The sequence below is a fragment of the Pogona vitticeps genome, chromosome 13 (assembly GCF_051106095.1).
Source record: "Pogona vitticeps strain Pit_001003342236 chromosome 13, PviZW2.1, whole genome shotgun sequence".
Taxonomy (NCBI): Eukaryota; Metazoa; Chordata; class Lepidosauria; order Squamata; family Agamidae; genus Pogona; species Pogona vitticeps.
In genome coordinates this window covers 8,832,355-8,849,012 of record NC_135795.1, presented here as the reverse complement: position 1 = coordinate 8,849,012, position 16,658 = coordinate 8,832,355, and the positions used below count along the sequence as shown (strand labels likewise).

The window sequence follows — 16,658 nt, the reverse complement described above, 5'->3', positions numbered from 1 at the left end:
ACTCTGGGGGCAACTTACTTTCTCCGTTAGTGGTAAACTAAACCTGTACCGGTTTCTACTGTACCTTTATAATTGCAGAGAATATTCTGCAACCGAGCTCCATTTCTGAGCATGTACAGTGGTGCCTCGCTAGACAGATACCCTGCATGACAGTTTTTTCGCTAGACATTGACTTTTTGCGATCACTATAGCGATTCGCAAAACAGTGATTCCTATGGGGGAATTTCGCTGGACAATGTTTGGTCCCTGCTTCGCAAACTGATTTTTGCTAGACGACAATTTTGACAGCTCCCTCCGCGCTCGCAAAACGGGTGTTTTCGGGACCTAAGCTTCGCAAGACAGCGATTTAAACAGCTGATTGGCGGTTCGCAAAGCAGCTTTCCTATGGCCAATGGGGAAATGCTTTTTGCTAGACAATGATTTCGCTAAACAGCGATTTCAGTGGAACGGATTATCATCGTCTAGCGAGGCACTGTGCTCTTCCATAACAGAAACCAGCCACTTAAAAAGTAGCTTCAACACAGTCAGAAGTTGTAAATAAGTTTGTTTGTTTGTGGGTTTTTTAAAAAAACATTTTGGTCCAGGTGTCTGTTCCTCCAGGAAGCATATGTATAAATAAATAAATATGTGCTGCTTCAGGGTGCAGAAATTCAGGATGCTGGCAATATCTTGCTGGCTTCATTGTTTCTTTTCTATTTAAACAATGCAGAGAAAGAGCATGCCTGTGGAAGTTACCCTGCATTAAAACCAGGTGCACATGGAGGGGAGAAATCCAGTCTTTTTGGGGACCGGATCTTCACGTCCTGTCTTAATCCTCCTTCAATCCATAGTCACTCCTGATTTCACTCCCCATATTCTAGATTTAAATGACCATTGTTTAGGATCTGTTTGCTTCCCACCGGCGAGAAAGTCTCTGTTTTTATTAGTTGTGGTTTTAGAAGAGGTTGCCATCTTCGTCTATGCTAGTTTCTCAAACAAACAAACCAAAAAAGTCATCTCACCTTAAAGACTAACAACTATAATTTCAGTGTGCTCTTTTGTGGACGAGTCTGAAGAAGTGGACTTATCCACGAAAGCTCACATTGAAGGACAGCAGTTAAAAGTGCCACAATATTTTCTTCTTCTTTATTTTTAATTTTTCTTTTGTTTTACTATGTATTACTCTACGTTAACTCTGGAGCAAAGAGAAAAGGTTGCACTCCCTACGCAGTGTCAGTTCAGGAGCACACTAACTGGCTTCAACAAGAAAAATTTTTTTCTGATTTGTCGGCCCATCTTTTTCCGACAGCCGTCTCCACATGCATGGCCATGCCACTGAAATAATCGTAAGGGGGGAGGGAGTTACATTTTGGCTTTAAGGAAAGGTTCCTAAAGAAGGTCCTTGATTTAAAATTAAAATAGACCCTTCTTTTGGCTTCAGGTGCCACAGACATGGCAAAAGGAAGCAATGTGGGTCTAATCGATTTGAAGTCCAAAAATCCTTGGAAAGTTTCGGAGAGGAGTCGAGGAGTCGAGTGGGGAGTGTGTGTGTGTGTGTGTGTGTGTGTGTGTGTGTGTGTGTGTGTGTGTGTGTGTGTGTGTGTGTGTGTGTGTGTGTGTGTTCTTTCTCTGGTTAACCCTTAACCTGCTGGCAAGTTTTTAAGACAGAGAAAACGGCCAAACCATGGTTTGCTAAGCCAAACCATGGTTTCTTGTGACATATGAATCAGCATCTCCTTGATATACCATGGTTTGCAAATGGCCGTCAAACCAGCATGGTTGGAAGCTGACTTGCAAATCAGCGTTGGGGCGCACTGGAGTTTGGGAAAGTTACTAAAAAAAAAACCAACAACTATCAGCCACTATAGAATCTCCCAGTCAGGATGGCCATGATGTCTTTGAAGGGTTCTGGGATTTGTAGGCTAAAGACATAGCATCAGCAAGTGGTGCCCCCTCCAGCTGGGAGATCTGGTGTGTTTGGATTGCTCTCTTAATCTTTGATGTCTTCTCTCCTTTTCTTTTCTAGATCCGAAAGGATCCCTGGAGAAGCGAAAAGGAGGTAAGGCATAAGCTTCCTATAATAACAATAATTGCATCCTATCAAGTCGATTCCAGCTTATAGTGGAGGGTTTTCCAGGTAGAGAATACAGAGAAGTGGTTTCTTATTCCCTTTCTCTGGGGGGGGGGAGCACCATGGGTCTGTGCAGCTTGCCCAAGGCCTCCCAGGCTGGCTGTCCTCCCAGGGGACACGGTGAGGAATTAAACTCTGAACCTCTGACTCCATAGCCAGATACCTAACCTACTGAGCTATCTGGCCAGCTATAAACTTCCTAAACACGTCATTATCCTTGTAACCCCATCTTTCTTCTCTCCCTGGTCATCTCAGTCCTTTGCAAGGAAGGATTTAACTTAGCCTTTCCCTGATGACTTCATGCAGGGCGTGCGATTTCTGCTTCCCGATCCAGAGAGGCCGGTCTGTGACCTCGGTCTCTTTCCAAGCTTGAGTCTCGAGCAGTGAGGAAGGCTCAAATGGATGTCCGTCAAGAAGGAGAGACGCGTCTTGGCCAGTGTGTTTGTGGAGAGCAGATTGCATTTCTGGCTGCTGCCAGTCTTGAAAATGCTCCGTTTGGCTTCTGCACCCGCAAGATCATGGCCCCCGAGTGGATACTTGGCATTAACTCCCATCGTGAGCAATGCTCAAACTGTGCCCGAAGACTTGAGGCTGTAGTTGTACTCCCAGTTTCCTGGACATTGCCCCCAAAGAACATCGCAAGGCTTAGTCTGTTGTTGTCCCCTGGACGCTAGGAATGAGCACGCTCCATCCTGCCCTGTCCTCAATAGCCCTGCTCAGCTCTTGCAGACTCAACCCTGTGGCTTCCTTTAGGCAGTCAGTCCATCTTGTATTAAGTCTTCCTCTTTTCCTGCTGCCTTCCACCTTTCCCAGCCTTACTGTCTTTCCCAGAGAAGCCTACCTTCTCAGGATGTGCCCAAAGGAGGAGAGCCTCCATTTCATCATGTTTGCTTCTAGAGAGTGGCCAGGCTTGATTTGAACCCACTTGTTTGTCCGTCTGTCCATCTGCGGGCATACTCAAGAGGTACATGCTGCAAATTGATTGCATTGTGTTCTCCCATCTTTCCTCGGAAGACAGTTGTCCACCTTCCCCTTACGTTTTCCTCCCCACAACCCTGCAAGGCAGAGGTTGCTGCATTGTAGCTGGGTCGAGATTTGAACGGGGGACCTGCCCAGTTGAATTGCAGCACCCTACCAAATGGCGACCCTTTGGCTGGCCTTTTCCTTCATCACCCTGTTTCTTCTTCCTCTTCCTCACCTCCAGGAACCAAGAAGAAAAGGCCTCCCATCCTGAGAATGCCTTCAGCCAACAAGCAGCCCTCCGTCCCTGCAACGTAAGATCTGCTTTTGCTTTGTTTTGCAAGCTCTAGGACGGGATCTGTGATCACAGGCGAGCAATACCTTTTGCACAGGCTTCTTGGCATTTGCAAAAAGCAACAGGGGAAGCTACACCGCCCGCCCATTAAGCCAGAGTTTGGAAAAGGTGCTCTTGTTTGGGTCTGCAGCTCCCGGGGTCTGCCGACCCACCAGCTTTGCTGGGTGCAGGATTTCTCACCCAGAAATACTGTTTCCAGGTTGAGCTATGCACTGGCTTTGGACCAGTCCCAAATTCCAAACCGAGCGGGCCAGATTCAGAGCAATTTGTCCGACGTGTCTAGATTGAAGCATAATGGAGAGATTTGGCTCCGGGATGAGCCAAAAGAGGAATTTGCAAACTGATTCAGACTCAGAGCAGAGATCGGATCTGACGGAACATAAATTGTTTCAGCTCATCAGGTCTTGTTGTTCAGAAAAGCAAACCTGAAAGGTGCAGGGTGCACAGATCCGTGATGGTAGCGGGCAGGTTTATTGCTTCTTTAACATTATTGATTCCCCCCCCCCATTTTCTTCCATGCACTTGGTGGCAAAAACAGAAATAGTCAGCATCCTTTCGGTTTTCCATAGAATGTATCGGTCCTTTCAGAACAAGGGCATTCATCAGATCAGGCAAGGTACATACTTTTAAATACCTGTGCAAGAAAACACCCGTGGTCTTCCCTGGACATGAATCACGTCGTGTCTGCACTTTGCACGGTTTACACAGCTTGTACAAATTTGCGCATGATTTGTCGTGCGTCCCTTTGCGGGGAACAATCTCCAAAGAGTGCTTGCAGACTCCTTGTCGAGATTGTGCAAGGGGGAGGATGCTGCTGTCCCTCACCCTCATGCACAGAAGGAATGGGGTCACTGAAATCCGCACCTGATGGCGGGGCTGATGATGGGACAAAAAGGGGGCAAAAATGTGTTCAAGGAAAGTCCTAGGAGAGGAGACCTCCTCCTGAAGCCTCAAAAAGCTGTTGCCTGTTCTTAAGCTGTTCTACCAAGGGTCTGGCTCCTTATCATAGGTTCCTTAAAAAGGAGGGTTTTTTTATTCCTAATATTTTTCTGACAGTCCCATCAGACACAGTGGGTTCGATCAGAGACTTGCAATACCAACCAGAGCTTGGAAATATCGCGTTAAGTGAATGCTGCTTGCATATTACAATAGGGAGGAGTTCATTGAGGTTTAAGAAGATAAGGTTTCAGAAAGAATAAAGGTAAAGGTAAAGGTTCTTCTTGACAATTTTTTGTCCAGTCGTGTTCGACTCTAGGGAGCGGTGCTCATCCCCATTTCCAAGCCGTAGAGCCAGCGTTTTGTCTGAAGACAATCTTCCGTGGTCACGTGGCCAGTGCGACTTAGACACAGAACGCTGTTACCTTCCCACCGAAGTGGTCCCTATTTATCTACTCGCGTTTGCATGCTTTCATTGGCGGGAGCTGGGACAAGTGACGGGCGCTCACTCCGTCATGTGGATTCGATCTTACGACTGCTTGGTCTTCTGACCCTGCAGCACAGGCTTCTGCGGTTTAGCCCACAGTGCCACCACGTCCCTTTTTTCAGAAAGAGTAGGCTAGGGTTAAAATTGTTTTCAAGCATTACTCTACACCGGTGCTTCCCGACCTTGAGTCACCAGATGTTCTTGGACTACAAGTCCCAGAAGAACTTCACCCCTAGCTGGGCTGGCAAGGATTTCTGGGAGTTGTAGTCCAAGAACATCTGGGGACCTACGGTGGAGAAGCCCTGTTTCAGATACATCAATTCCTTTCCCCCTGAGTTTAATAGAGAAGCAACTAACGTAGTGTTCTGTTATTGCTAAGATCTCTTCTCGATTTAATCAGCCGTGATGTAAACAGTACCAGTTGATATCTATGGGAAGAAAGGCAGAGTATAAATAGTTTAAATAAAAAAATATTGATACAGTTTTTTTGGTCTTCTTTTATGGGCCGAAGGAAAGAACAAAGAGATCTTCCTTTGTTCTTATTTCCCATTTCGTATAGACTGGAAAACCATGGCCAACCGATCTAGCGCAAGCCAGAATATTAAACCAACTTCAAACTGGTTTCTTCTTCCAGTTTGGTCTGATCCTGGATTCACAGTCCAGACGAAACGGGGAAGATACTTGTGGAAGGAGGACCTCCCAGTTTGTTTTCTTGCTAGCTTGAGCAAAGGGAATATTCTAGTTGTGCTTCTATCTAGTGTATTAAGTCCTACGTTGTCATCTAGACCGGCCAAGATTTGATGGTCCAAATGCAGGTGATCTGAAATATTTTGGTCAAGGATTGAGCAGTGCTTATTTGGTACAATAGTGATGCTCACCACGGTTGGATTTCTCCCTTGATTTATTGACTAAATAAATAGGCTTAATGGAGATTTCCTTGAATACTGCATATGTGTTGGATACTCACCAGTGGCTGCTGTCTCGTCCAATTCTTTACTCTCTCTCTGTCTCTTTTATAGACCTCCCAGGAACCTGGATTCCAGGACTTTTATTACCGTTGGTGATAAAGTACGTGGCTGTTTTTTGTCTGTCACTGTTTTACATATAGGATTCTGTACTTCTGTTATTTTGCTTTGATAGCAGAGGAAAGAGTATGGAAAAGTTACTGGAGGGGCAATTTCCAGAATCCTTCACTCAGCATGACTGCCGGCTGGAAGATTCAGGGGCATGCAATGCAAAGAAGTAGTTTTTTTTCCCATTTGCTGAAGCTGTACTTGGTGAAATCAGGAGTGACATATTTATGGTTAACCATGGTTTATGGTTAACCATGGTTTATGGTTAGCCATGGTTTATGATTAACCATGGTTTATGGTTAGCCATGGTTTATAGTTAACCATGGTTTATGGTTAATTATGGTTTATGAAGCTGAAGATGGTGACTGAAGCCCTCTTGTTGCACTGTGGCTGTGCATGGGAAATAGATTTTCTGGTGACAGAATCTTGGGTCAGCCAAGTGTGTTTCAGGTTTAAGCCAAACTGAGAGAAGCCTCTTCCCCCAACCTGAGTTTGATCATGGCAGGTTCAAGCTCAAGGTTGACACAGCCTTCCATTTTTCCAAGGTCAGTAAAATGAATGCCCAGCTTGCTGGGAGACAAAGTGTTCCTTGTGCAATTTTGTTGTAAATCTCCCAGAGAGTACTCCAAGCACTATGGGGCAGTATGTAACAATGAATGAATGATTGAATGGATGAATGAGTGAATGAATGAATGAGTAAATGAACGAACAAAGTCCATTCAAAGTCAGCCTCTGTAGAGTACATGGAGGAGCAAACATCTGTGCTGAGTATATGCTCCCCAACTCATTGAGTCATATAATAATTGAATTGGAAGGGACCTATAAGGCCATCAAGTCCAACCCCCTGCTCAGTGCAGGAATACAAATCAAGGCAGATCTGACAGATGGTTGTCCAATTTTCGGGTAATTCATCCCATTGTTGTACTGCTCTAACAGTTAGGAAGTTTATCCTGATAATTCAGCCTAAATCTGGCTTCCTGTAGCTTGGAGCCCATTATGAAGGCTAGGGATCCCTCCTCTTTGCAGCTGCTAAAATTTTGCCACACATCGGTTTGTTTCTCCAAGTCTTAAGGACTAGAAACTTAGCTTTTCCGGACAAAAGGAAATAGAGGCTCTTGGGATGTGGTCTTTTCTATCCATTTGTAGTTTGGGCACATGCAGAGGGCAAACATGGATGGTGTGCCACTTTAGGAAGCCATAAGAAATGCAGAAGTATAGTGATCTGGGGGCCCTTCTGCAGCCACTGTCAGAGCAGTGAGAATTCTGAAGGAGAAACACTGTGGAAAGTCTACTTCCTTCCTTCCTTCCTTCCTCTTTTGTTTTCTTTTATCTTCTTGGCTAACTTTGTCCAGAATCCAGCTAGCATAGTTCATGGTCCAAAAGTCGGCAACGTAGAACAGTTGAAGGCAAAGCGTCTTTGGGCTACTTAGAACGATATTCCAAATATATTTTTTTGGCCATGGGCTCTCCCTTCAAAAGCAACGTGTTGGTCATGGAGAAGCAGCTGGGATGTGAAGATGTGAGTCTTTTCACGGACTGTAGTTCAGTGACAAGAGTCCCTGCCTTACTCTACCCACCGAGGTGACAGTTTCCAAGGGCATTGATGGAGAGACCCCATCTAAAAGTGCTTGTAGCTTTTGCAAGGGGTCAAGGGAGCCCTTGCAAACACTACAAGACAAGACAAGACAAGGCAAAAACTTGTGGCACCTTAAAGACTAACGATTGTATTTTAACGTCAGCTTTCGTGGACAAGTCTGCCACGAAAGCTCACATTAAAATACAATCATTCATCTTTAAAGTGCCCATGTGTTTATGCCTTTTTGCTTCTTTAGATTTTGCCTGATCTGCTTGCACGGTCTCGCACGGCTGCCTCTTCTAAAACTCTAAAATGCTGGAAATAGACCTGTGGGTTAATTTAGAGATTCTTCCCAAGGTATCGTTCCATCTCTTAGTTAGGAGTTCACATCTGCTCTATTCTCCTGACCTTGTGGAGATGTTAATGCGATTTTTTATGGAGTCTGTTGGGCATTTTGTGTTTCTGCTCTGCCATTAGTTGGGTGGGATATGAATGAATGAATGAATGAATGAATGAATGAAACCACTGATCAAACCACCAGATCTGGCCCAGTATTCTGTGCTTGGGGTGGTCAATCAGCTTCTCCCAGGAAGCCCATAAGCAAGACAGGAGCACAACAAGGCCCCTCGTTTGTGTTACTTTGGCCTGATGCATGGAGTCATCTTTTCAGTGCCTGATGATGAAGTGAGTCTGGACGAAGGTCCCCGCTCAGCCTCGTCCCCTTTTCTCCTTCTTAACTTGCTGCCTCGTTTGTCGTTTCTTTTTCCCCGATCAACAGAACTTCGAAGTGGAGGCTGACGACCTGGTTAGCCTTGTCGAGTTAGGGAGAGGTGCTTACGGTGTAGTGGAGAAGGTGCACCACGCGCAGAGTGGCACCACCATGGCCGTGAAGGTAAGGCCAAGCCCTCGGGCCTTCTGCCTGAAAGAGAGCGTGAGACTCTTTAGGTAGAGCAGGCGTAGGTGACGCAGAAACCACAAGCCACATGTCCCCCGTGCACACCTGAAACCGATCCTGTGGGAGGGACCCCGGGAATTTTTAATTTACAAAAATCAGTAAATACACCCCTGCAATGGATGACATTGCCCGCTTGGCTGGTGTTAAGGTCCACAATAGGATTTCAGTGAACTTCCGGAAGAGGGGCAGTGCAAAGTAATGCAAAGAGCACCCATCATGTACCTGCCCCAGGGAGCTTACAGTGGACACTTTTCCCCCCAAGGGGAGAAGCAGCTGAAAGAAAGACAGAAGGGACGAGAGGGGAAAATAATGGGAGGAACATTCCCAGGCGTTTTGCCACCCTGAGGAGCTGTTGAGTCTGGTAGTTGGGAAGAGCTTTGATTTTTGCATTGCCTGGTTAGCTTTTCTTGCTCTCTCTCTCTCTCTCTCTTTTTTCCCCCAGAGGATCCGAGCCACTGTGAATACTCAGGAACAAAAGAGGCTTCTGATGGATCTGGACATCTCCATGAGGACAGTGGACTGCTTTTACACTGTGACTTTCTACGGGGCCCTTTTCCGAGAGGTAGGCGCGAGGGGTAGGAAAAATGCAGCCGTCGTTCGGGGCCTGAGAAAGCCGGTCTGGTTTCACAAGAGAGATCCCTAGACTTTACTGTTTGGTTTTTGACATGGTTGAAGTATGTTTTTAGGTTGTTGTTTTTTTAATAGCCTTTCTCGAGGTAAAAACGTTCCCTTAGTGACCCAAGACCGCGATTTCCCATTCTGTTCTTCAGTGCAGGCTTTATACCAAACTCTGCTCTGTTTCCTTAACTCTGTGGTTTGAGGTGATGCCTTTTAAATACCGTTTTGAGGTATGGAAAAGCAGATTAGGCTATTGTTTAAAAAAATATATATTGCAATCTAAGTCTGAAAGTTTTCTTTCTTTTGGCCCTTGTTCTCAGGGGGATGTCTGGATCTGCATGGAATTAATGGATACGTCCCTGGATAAATTTTATAAGAAGGTTCTGGAAAAGCAGAAGACAATCCCTGAGGATATCCTTGGGAAAATAGCCGTGTCTGTGAGTAGCACATCTTGCCTCGGGGAGACAGCGAATCAATTCCAGGGACAAGGCCCTGAGGGAAGAATATAAATGTCGTTGCCTAAGCCTGCTGAGCAATAGCTAGCTGGATAGCTCAGTCATTTAGGTCTCTGGTTGTGGAGCCAGAGGTTCGGAGTTCAATTCCCCCACTGCGTCTCCCAGAAGAGCCAGCCTGGGTAGCCTTGGGCAAGCTGCACAGCCCCAGGGTGCCTCCAGTGGAAGGGAATGGTAATACACCTCCGTGTACTCTCTACCCAGACAACCCTGAAAAGGGTTGCTATAAGTCAGAATTGACTTTGACGGCACATGGGTATTATTTAAAACATTTTGAAAACTTATTGGGCATATCTTTTTTAAAAAAGTTCTGCCTGGCAGCTAAGAGGCATCTTACCACTCCTCTCATTTTTCTCCCAGATTGTACGAGCACTGGAACATTTGCATAGCAAGCTTTCCGTAATTCACCGAGGTAGGTATTGTCTATGAATATTCTGCTCTTTGTGTGCTTTGTAAGATGGGGTCGGCAACTGGCTGCCTGCAGGCTCCATGCAGCCTGCTGAAGCCATTCTTGTGGAACCCCCCCCCCCAAGAAACACCCTTTTTGATTCCAATAGTTATCTGTACCCCTATTACTTTCTGTGGTCATAGTCTGATGTTTTAGCAAACGCCTGGGATTTCTGGACGTTGTAGCTGGCTGCCCCACAATTCCAGCTGTGCTTTTTTGAACATCTGGCTAAAATTGTATGCAGACGTGCTCTCCCCCCCGCCCCCGTGTTAGAGCAAAGGCTCCAGTCTGATCCAGAAAAGGACGTATTAATGCGCTCCTTATATGTTTCTCTTCTAGATGTCAAGCCGTCCAACGTCCTTGTCAACAAACAGGGGCACGTGAAAATGTGTGACTTTGGAATCAGTGGTTATTTGGTGGATTCGGTTGCCAAGACCATGGATGCTGGCTGCAAACCGTACATGGCTGTGAGTTTTTCTGCCAACGGGGCATTTTATCCGTTGTAAATCCATCCCTTCTTTCACTTGTTCATATGTTTAGATTTTCTTTTCCAATGGAACTAGCATCAGTGGGTTCAGAACATCTGTATGTTGCAGAGTTATATCAGTGTGATACCAGTTTTAAGTGTTAGGGCTCAGTCCCATAGAAGCCTGGGATTTCTAGCGTGCTGAGGTCCTAAAAAGTTCCTGTTGCAATACCTCTTTGCTAGATCTTTCTAGCATAAGTCCCTTGCCAAACTGCAAAACCCAGGAGGGATGGGCGCTTTGGGACTACAAGCCCGATAATTCTCCATTCTGCGAGTGCTACCTGACAGACATCTTGCAGACACCGAAATACAACTCGCCTAGGAGAAAGGCCTAAACCAGAAGGCTTTTGCGCCCTAACTAGGCCTAGTTCTGTCTTACTTCCTGTTTAGAAAGGAAGCTCCCAGCTAGCAGGAACAGAGAGCTAGAAATTAACAGATTGCGCTTTTCAACGGGCAGTTTTGCTTTCACCCCTTTTGCCCATTGGTTCTGCCCATCCCTGGGTTGGTGTGTCCCCCCCCCCCCGGCCAACGTCTCCAAAATTGAATTTGGACCTTGGGCCAAAAGAGATGTTCCACTCCTGCAAGGAAAAAGGACGACCTGCCTGCTGCTGGGGGAAGGGGGAGAAAGACAGTCAACAGCCCAATCACCCACTGTTTTTCATAACGGAGTTGATATTAGAACTCAGTTCTCCCTGGTCATGGTTCAAACGTTTGGTCTCTTTTCCTTTTCACCTGTGCAGCCTGAGAGAATAAACCCCGAAGTGAATCACAAAGGGTACAATGTGAAATCAGATGTCTGGAGCTTGGGGATTACTTTGGTAAGAAACCTAATGCACATTTCAAGTTGTTTTATTTTAACGTTTATTACCCTCACTGACTTTTTAACCCCTGCCATCCTAAGTGTGGCAGCAGAGAGGGAGCCCACCAATGGTTTGAAGGGGGCTACGGGACCCCTAACGTTTGGAAGGGTCTCTGCTGCATTCCATGGGGTGTGTGAGTTTCAGAGGTAGCGCACCAGCAAGCCCCAGTTTGTTGGGCAAGGGGAAGAGTGGATCCCATTTACGGCGGGGGAGGAATCCACTTTCCAGAGGCATCGGGCGATCCACTGGTCTCTGTAAGGCGAGCCTTTGCTTTGGCCTGCCTGAGTGGGGCATATGTCGCATGATGCGATCTGATGCTCTATCTGTCGTTTTCTCAGATTGAACTGGCCATTCTCCGCTTCCCCTACGAGTCCTGGGGGACCCCCTTCCAGCAACTCAAACAGGTGGTGGAAGAGCCCTCGCCTCAGCTCCCGGATTCTTTCTCGAAGGACTTTGTGGATTTCACCGCACACTGGTAGGTTTCGTGTTTGTCCGAAGTCTGTTGTCTTCTCCCCGCAGCTCAGCCTGGGTTGCCTCCAGGAACTCTCCTCTCCCACCGGCCACCTCGAAACCAAAGCATTTTCCACCTTTTTATTTTTGTGGAAGAGCGTGGGCTTATGTTCCAATGCTGAACGGCATGAATGGCATTTTGCAAATCATTGGCAGGCCTGGGACCCTCCTTTCTCCACCTGGATCACGACGTTGGCCTCGTAAAACCTTTTCAGGAGCGGGGGTTATGCTCCTCCTAGAGACCTCCGGGTTCCCCTCTTAAGTGGGCCGATAACGCCTTCTTCGCTTCTCCCTTGGGCTCCCTTTTTGCTGATGTTCCCTACATGAGCTGGAGAAACACCATTTTAACAGCCATTCATGGAGAGACTTTACCAGCGAGTGAAATGGCCGCTGGCGGCAACTCCGTCTTCGGGCATGTTCGTACCTCGGCGCTCGTTGGTCTTGGAGGCAAGCTGCGTCTCCCACCCTCAACCTCAGATTTAAGAACGTAGAAAGCTATACCGAGATCCTCAGGTCTAGCTATGCTAGTGTGGCCAATGCTAACCAGCAGCCATAGGTCTCCAGCATTCAGATAATATTTTTTAAAAAAAAAATCTGGAGAAGCAGCTGATTGAACTGGGGACCCCCTGAAGAATGCAAGGTTCCACTACTGTGCGCCGTCCTTTCCCCTGCAGACTTCCTCCCTTGATCCCACCGCACTGCAGGCTTTGAGCCTCAAGACTGGTGAATCCAAGCAATCCAACTCACGCCTAGTCACAGAAAAAAAGGAAAGATGTCATGATGGGCGTGAACTGTGGTTCAGCACGGCACCCACATGGGTGTTCCGTGGGCACCGTGTGCTTCCCTCTTGAGGTGATCAGCTGCTCCCTGGCGGCAGCACGCTTCCCTCCTCCGCCTCCTTGGGTGATCGTTCTCGGAGGCGCTGCCGTGGGCTTCCCTGGCTCACCTCCTCATCTGAGTGGGCAGCTGATGGAGGAGGCAGAGGAGGGAAGTGCACCGTTGCCAGTGCGTGGGCGGTTGCCTGGGGAGGGATGCAGCATGTGACATCCGCGAGAACACCTGCGCAGGCGTTGTGCCAAACTGGGCTGAACCGCAGTTCGTGCCCGCCTCTATCCATGATCAATCTGGGGAGTTTTGGGAAGTGTGAGAATTGGAGAAAATAGAATAGCAGCTTAGAGTCCTGAGTGCTAGGAGAACTGTGGCACTCTGTTTCTCCAGTTGATTTTTTAAAACTTTTAAACACTAGAATGTGACAGAGATTCTTTATTTCCCCCCTTTTTTTAGTTTGAGGAAAAACCCTGCAGAACGAATGAGCTACTTGGAACTTATGGTAAGTCTCTTCCCTTCGTGACCCCTTTTTCGCCTGCCACATACATATTGACGGATTTCTGCTCTCTGGGTGATGTGCCATCAAGCTGACTCGGTCTTATGGCAACCCTAAGAGAGGTTTTCAAAGGTGTGGGAGATATTTCAGGGGTAGTTTTCACTCGTCAGTGATTTTCTGGGGCTGAGTAGGGATTTGAACCCAGGATTCCTGGGGCCTAATCCACCATTCTATCCACGGCACCACACTGGATCTCATACGTATTTATATGGTTTTCTCATAGTCTGTGTAACCTGTATATCAAAATAAAAGAGAAAAAAATACTCATGGCCCCTTTAAGATGAAAAGATTTATCATTGCACAAGTTTTTGGGGAGTACATTCCACTTCTTCAGATCCAGAAGGTGCACCCTTCAAGTACAGTGGTGCCTTGCTTAATGAGCGCTTCGGTTAACGACGAATCCGCATAGCGATGATTTTTTTGTGATCATTTATGTGATCGCATTGCGATGTTTTAAATGGTAAAACATCGCTATGCGATGATTGGTAAGCTGTTTCGCTTAACGATTTTCGCATAGCAATGTTTTTAGAACAGCTGATCAGCGGTTCCAAGATGGCCACCGGGTAATTAAAATGGCCACCCGCTGTGTTTTCACACCCGTTCCTTGCTTGTCGGGCAGCGAAAATGGCGGCCGTATGGAGGATTTTCGCATAACGATGAGGTTTTTGGCCATAGGAACGCACTAAACGTGTTTTAATGCATTCCTATGAGCTTTTTTGTTCCGTATAGCGACAAATCCACATAGCGACGATTTTTCCAGAATGGATTATCATCGCTATGCGGGGCACCACTGTATGTTCTTACGTGTCAATACCAGGTATTAATGGGCAGCTTTCCTTTTGCTAGGATGTGTATGCATGCTCAACAACATTATTTACAGACTGCAGCATTGTGCAGTCTAATGGCGCCACCATGGCAGTTAAAGTACAGTGAGTGTGTGCTATCGGTGGGAGCAGGACCTTCCCACAGTGCTTTGCGACTTCTTTTGTCAGCCGTTCCTTACCAAGATCCAAGTCCATCGCGCCTGCCGAGCTGAACTTATTCTTCCTTCCTTCCCTTACAGGCACACCCTTTCTTCACTCTGCACGACACCAAAGTGACTGATATGGTCTCTTTCGTCACAGAAATTCTGGGAGACGACTCTTAAAATTTCCGAAGGTGGCTGAACGAAAGGAAAACCAGCACAGCCTCGTCTCGGCTTCTCCCTCGGTGGAGAGAAAGGGAATAAGAACTTTTTAGCATTAACCGTAGTTTTGCACAAAACAGAGCGAACGCCTTCGTTGCGTCTTCCCTCAACCAATTTTTTTTTTTGGACTTGTGCGATAATTATAATAATATTATTATTTTTTAAATTTGAGCAGTACAGTTGTACGTGGAGAAACAGACCTCCAGAAACAGACCTACCGGATGAAGGGTGCGGCCTTTGTTTTATCTTTCAAGTACTCAACGTCCTCTGCCTTGAGTAACGCTGAGTTCCTTTTAAGTGTTTCACTCCCAAACTAGTACCTTAAAATGCAGCTCTGTGCATGCTCAGGGACATATTACACCCACACAGAGCCGCAGGCATACAGGGCAGTAAGCGCATGGATCCTCCAGCCATGGCTCGTTTCATGTGCCTTGCAGATTCTCATGGCAGAATCTTATCCAGGGTTGTGTTTTTGGGGTTGTTTTTTTTTAAGCTTCACCATACAAAGTTGCCCTGTATATAGAAAATGAAGTGGAGAAACAGAACGCTAGCTTAAAGAAAGAAAGCCACATCTAAAAGGAGAACGCTAAACCGACAGCCAACCTTTTTAACAAAACTAAGTCTAACTAGTGTTAGATTTCTCTCTCTCTCTCTCTGGGCTGTTCTCTACTTTCTTTCCGTCCTTTCTAACATGGAGGAGTGTTTAAATAGTTTTTTTTGTGCCTCGCAAGATGATTGTTCCTATGGCCCTGCTTCACAAGACGAAGCCCTGGGAGGCTTCTGAAAGCAGCACTTTGCCATATGGGGTGCTGGGCTAACCTCTGTAAGCGCCGTTCACCGGCTTTGGGGGTCCCCTGGGGCTTACCTTGCACCATCCCAGGACTCGTGGGGGTCTCTCCGCGTGGCAATGGGTGTTTACCTCGGAAGGTAAAAAGAAAAAAAGAAAGCCTTTTTACCTTCCAAGGCTTGCGGAAGGCAGGGGGAGAGGGCAGGAACTTCAAAAATGGTGCCGGGCAATCCTCTGCAAACATCCATCGCTGCGCGGAGAGACTCCCGCAAGTAATGGGATGGTGCAAGGTAAGCCCCAGGGGACCCCCAAAGCCGGTGAGCGATGCTTGCAGAGGCTAGCCCAGCAAAGCGCCCCTTGGATAAGCCTCCTGGGGCTTCGTCTTGTGAAGCAGGGCCATAGGAACGATCGTCTTGCGAGGCACATAAAACCTAGCCAGAGCCATTCGTCTTTGTGCCGTGAGACATTCGTCTAGCGAGGCACCACTGTATTCATCTTCTTCCCCCCACTTGTTTCTAAATTGTAGTCTAATGAATGAACCGTTCCACTCATCTCCAGTCCTTCTGTATGGACTGTCAGTATCGTATTGAGAATTCCTCTCTTTTGTCCTTTTTGAAGTAGCTGGTCTCTCACCTTCCCTCTTTTCTAGAAGAGCAAAGGGAAACATTAATTATGATTTTATGCAATCATTTCTTTTGGTCTCTAAATAATATTTCTGCTCCTCTCTCTAAACCCAAGCAAGTGATCTTTGATCTTATTTACTTTCCTTGTGTTTATTTGTACATATAAATTATATTTCAAAAACTCAGTTATGCAGAGATGGGAGCATCTAAAAGTGTAGGAAAGCTTTAGGAAAAACACCTCGGCTCAGAATCTGGAAAATTCCAGTCAGTTACAGTTTAGTTCCAAGTCTCCCAAAAGGAATTGGTTACCATGATAGTTACATTGTTGTAAGCCGCCCAGAGACCTTTGGGTAGAGTGGGCGGCAAATAAGTTAAATAAATAAATAAAATACATAAATTTTCTTTTAAAAAACTAACATAGTTTTCAAAAGTAACTCGAACTGAAAAAGTTACATTACCAAGGAGTGAAGTTCCCCCTTGTTAAAGTTGCACTGGTGATCCAGTGTCTCATCACTGGGAAACTATTAGTTCCAAATAAGTAGTTCTTTGTAACTAGTGATTTCCACCTTCTGCCTTTGGTGTCCTTTCAGATGTGGTGGACTACATTGCCCCTCCACGGCTTACAGCATCAACAGTGGTGGTGATTGGGGATGATAGGCATTGCAGTCATTCAGTGGAAAACTGCTTCTTGATCCCGGAAATGGCATGGGATAGCCAACATGGCTAACAGACTATTAATTAAAGCCCCCCCC

At 46.5% G+C, this 16,658-nt stretch overlaps 1 protein-coding gene across 2 annotated transcripts in view; it reads left to right on the top strand.

Moving 5' to 3' along the window:
- Positions 1–15,096, top strand: part of MAP2K3 (mitogen-activated protein kinase kinase 3) — a 45,717-nt gene extending 30,621 nt beyond the window's left edge. For both annotated transcript variants that reach the window (XM_020808721.3, XM_072982393.2), the window contains exons 2-13: positions 2,006–2,038; positions 3,315–3,384; positions 5,868–5,916; positions 8,276–8,389; positions 8,895–9,014; positions 9,391–9,507; positions 9,943–9,994; positions 10,370–10,497; positions 11,297–11,374; positions 11,755–11,891; positions 13,211–13,256; positions 14,374–15,096. In XM_020808721.3, coding sequence (XP_020664380.1) covers positions 2,006–2,038; positions 3,315–3,384; positions 5,868–5,916; positions 8,276–8,389; positions 8,895–9,014; positions 9,391–9,507; positions 9,943–9,994; positions 10,370–10,497; positions 11,297–11,374; positions 11,755–11,891; positions 13,211–13,256; positions 14,374–14,457 — 1,028 coding nt within the window. In that variant the 3' untranslated portion in view covers positions 14,458–15,096. The remainder of the gene's footprint in view (positions 1–2,005; positions 2,039–3,314; positions 3,385–5,867; positions 5,917–8,275; positions 8,390–8,894; positions 9,015–9,390; positions 9,508–9,942; positions 9,995–10,369; positions 10,498–11,296; positions 11,375–11,754; positions 11,892–13,210; positions 13,257–14,373) is intronic.
- Positions 15,097–16,658: the final 1,562 nt, after the last annotated feature.